A 3464-nucleotide genomic window follows, 5' to 3' on the forward strand; every position below is an offset into this window, starting at 1 on the left:
AATAGTAATCTTGTGTTTGGTTGAATGTAATAGAGGTGTAATAGCATAATGGAAAAAACTAAAATGACTAGAATACCCTTAGCATAAATTTGTTTTGGTAAATGATTATTGTTATTGTTATTTAAATTATAATAAGATTATTATTATCAATAATAAATAATTTAATCATATTTAAACATAATTTTTATTAAATATATTTTAATTAAAATATATAATTTAATAAAATTCTTAATAATTAATATTCTTATATTAATTTACTGAAATCATAATATATGATACTGTAAAATATAAATTAACATAATTACTATTAAATATATTTTAATTAAAATATATAATTTAATAAATTCTTAATATTAAATATTCTTATATGAATTTTCTAAAATCATAATATATAATACTATGAAATATAATTTAACATAATTATTATTAAATATAATTTAATAAAATATATATTTTCAATTACTTATTTAATATAAATTCAAATTAATGACGATTAATTATATTAGATATATATGATCTTGTACTAAAATTATTTTAAATTACCATATTATTTAATAATTGGAATACAGTTAATTTCTTATCAAATTATCTAAAAATTTTAAAAATTGTGTTTGGTAAAAATTTTAAAATAGCTGGCACAATAATTATGTTTTAAATTTTTTTTACCGTACCATTCTAAAAAATTCAAATATTGTTTTCTTAAAAAATATTAAAGTGCGAAATTATCATCATACTATAGATAAATATTGAAATTTGTCACTGTACTTTATTTTTATTTATATTCGCCGTTATTTTTTAAAAAAATATGAGTAAATTTGTAACTTAATTTTTATGTTATTGAATTTTACCACTAAAATTTAAATTTTATTAATTTTTGCCACTAACTCTTATTTTTTAGTTAAACTCTTATTTTAAATTTATATTGAATTTTTATTTTTTTAAATTAGAAATATCTTCATTTAACTTAACGAGTAAATATAATTCTTGACTTTCCTTTCTCATCATCTAAACAAAAGCACAATAAACAAATTGTCAAAAAGAAACCCAAATCCAATAGTTGGGAGATTCAAAAGCTTTCTCCAATAATGTGTTTCTTCTATAAGAAACAATGCTTATAAGCAGCTTGTCAAAGCTCAAAATCTATTTAGTCCTATGTCATACATCCAATGTCATTTGAATACAAACAGATAACTGGCTTTAAATGGCAAAAGATATAACCTTAGGTGGACTCATTACAAGACTAGCAAGAATTTGACCAGTGATGTTAGAACACACATTCACAGATGCTAATTTGTATATATGCTCCCTCACATCAGCACCAAACCCAGTAACCTCCATGTAACCTCCCCTTTTTCCACACTTTCCATAATACCCTGGAGACAGTAAAAGAGTTTATATTCTGTGTCAAAATTCCAAACTTTGTATAAGCTCATTCACATTCCGTAAATGAAATAATAGAAAAATGAAATTGCATGAACCTTTTCATTTATGATATACTTTTCTGAAAGCATTTCATTGATACCTGTCCTGTTGGGTTGCCTGGATTTATTACAACCAAGGCCCTAACAGTGATGCCATTAGACTTGGCTTCCTGTAGTTGTTTCTTAAGCTCAGATACTTCCAAACCCCATCCTATAGCTTCATCAAGATAGTAGGGAACTTGTAAAATCCAAAAGAAAGTTGTAATTACAACAACTGGCCGATCAAAAAATGGTTGGACGGTTAAAGGAAATCTCTATTGCCAATCATTTAGCAAGTTCTACCGGGAAAGACAGCTAAGAAGTAATCCTCAAGAAACATAACGCAACTTGATATAGGTCAGTTAAAGCTTGGTCAATGAAGCAAAAAGTGAGTACTTACTTCACTAACAGATAATTAAAGACAGCTTACAAATAACTAAATACTAAATAATGCTTTAAGTTATTATATGCTTGGAAACTAGATACACTAACAGTAAAAACGTGACAGATAAAACAGTCACACAAAGCAAAGACAGCATTCTCTACATGTAAACTAGTGTATCCCTAATTCATAATAAAACCCAATGTAAAGTCAATCAATATCATATATCAAGGGAAATCAATCAAGCATACCCCAACAGATGCCAAAACATGAAGATCATGCTAAACATTAAGAATAACTCAATGCTGACTACCATAGGACTTAAAACCATGCTAATTGGACTTATATTTCAACACTCAACATTGAAAACAAGGGCCCCTTCTTTCTCATTAAAAGATAGAAATGAAGTAAAATAAACACAGCATAACCATTTTCTCAAATGAAAAATCATACTCTTAAGGCATATAGAGGTCATTGCAATTAGGACTTCTTAATATTATCAATATCATATAAAATATTATCGTTCAGGTACATATACATCGTTCAGGTGCATATAGAGGTCATGCAAAAATAATATACATATAAAAGCCTAGATTGAATAATTAGGACCCATCCATCCCTGAAGAAATCATCAGTTTAAAGCTCAAACTCGAAATTTTAACATCCATCAAGGTCTATCTTAACATTGCAGAATCTAAATTTAAGCTAACCAAATCCATTGCAAGCATTGTAGAACCCATATTTGTTGTAGCAAACGGTACGCAAAAAGGATTCATCTTCCTGTATGAGATCCTCAAAGCTTCAATCGCATCGTTGAAAACCTGTTCATTCCACAACAAGCAATGTATATGAATCGATGGATATAGAAAGAAAACTATATACCATGACACTTTCCTTCTTCTAGAAAAAGATTTTACCTTCATGCCACCCATTGCTGAACCAATCAAAACTCCGCATTTCGTTTTATCTAACTCCTCCATTACATCTTCATTTACTCCCCCATATTGCAAAGCTTTCTTTCCGGCAGTAAGAGAATAAAGCATGAATTTGTCCATCCTCTTGGAAAATTTTGGTGCGACCCATCCATCAGTTGAGAAAGATTTGATCTCTCCAGCAATCCTCTGGAGAGAAAACAGGAGCAGTAAGAACGAGCAGCAGTACAAACAAGAGCAAAACAAGAGATCCCAACCAAAGACAACTTACTTTCGGAAACTGAGCGCAGTCAAAAGTCTCGATTTCACTTATACCACTAACACCCTCGAGCAGGTTGTTATAGAAAACATCAGGCTCATGTCCAAGCGGAGTTACTACTCCCATCCCGGTCACAACCACTCGTCTTTGCACTAACAAGGCAGTAACCTTTACCTTTCGAGAGAGCAATCGGTCGAAAGAGTGTCGAAACCCACTACTTGAGAGCAATCGAAAGTGTTGACTGGTTGAGAAGGCCAATCGAAAGAGTGACAAATAAGTTGTAAAGAAAAAGAAAAGAAGGGAGAAGGTAGAAGGAAATCAGTCGAAACTTGAGCAAATGGGCAGAAGGTAGAAGGAAAGAAGACAATAGGAAAGGCAATCGGGAGGGTAAAACAGAGAGCAAATCGACAGAAAGCAAATCGGCCAAAAAA

At 30.1% G+C, this 3464-nt stretch overlaps 1 protein-coding gene across 2 annotated transcripts; it reads right to left on the reverse strand.

Annotated features, from left to right (window-relative positions):
• Positions 1 to 2313: 2313 nt before the first annotated feature.
• Positions 2314 to 3262, reverse strand: LOC121209470 (3-oxoacyl-[acyl-carrier-protein] synthase II, chloroplastic-like). 2 transcript variants are annotated; one of them, XM_041080166.1, is made up of 3 exons: positions 3046 to 3262; positions 2760 to 2963; positions 2314 to 2663 (listed from the first exon to the last, which is right to left on the reverse strand). In XM_041080166.1, exons 1-3 carry the CDS (start codon positions 3157 to 3159, stop codon positions 2517 to 2519), a joined length of 465 nt encoding a protein of 154 aa, XP_040936100.1. In that variant the 5' UTR covers positions 3160 to 3262; the 3' UTR covers positions 2314 to 2516. The 2 variants fall into 2 exon arrangements, with proteins under 2 accessions (XP_040936100.1, XP_040936099.1); XM_041080165.1 differs by having other exon boundaries at positions 2314 to 2963.
• Between the last annotated feature and the right edge of the window lie 202 nt (positions 3263 to 3464).

The sequence above is a fragment of the Gossypium hirsutum genome, chromosome A11 (assembly GCF_007990345.1).
Source record: "Gossypium hirsutum isolate 1008001.06 chromosome A11, Gossypium_hirsutum_v2.1, whole genome shotgun sequence".
NCBI classification, from domain to species: Eukaryota; Viridiplantae; Streptophyta; class Magnoliopsida; order Malvales; family Malvaceae; genus Gossypium; species Gossypium hirsutum.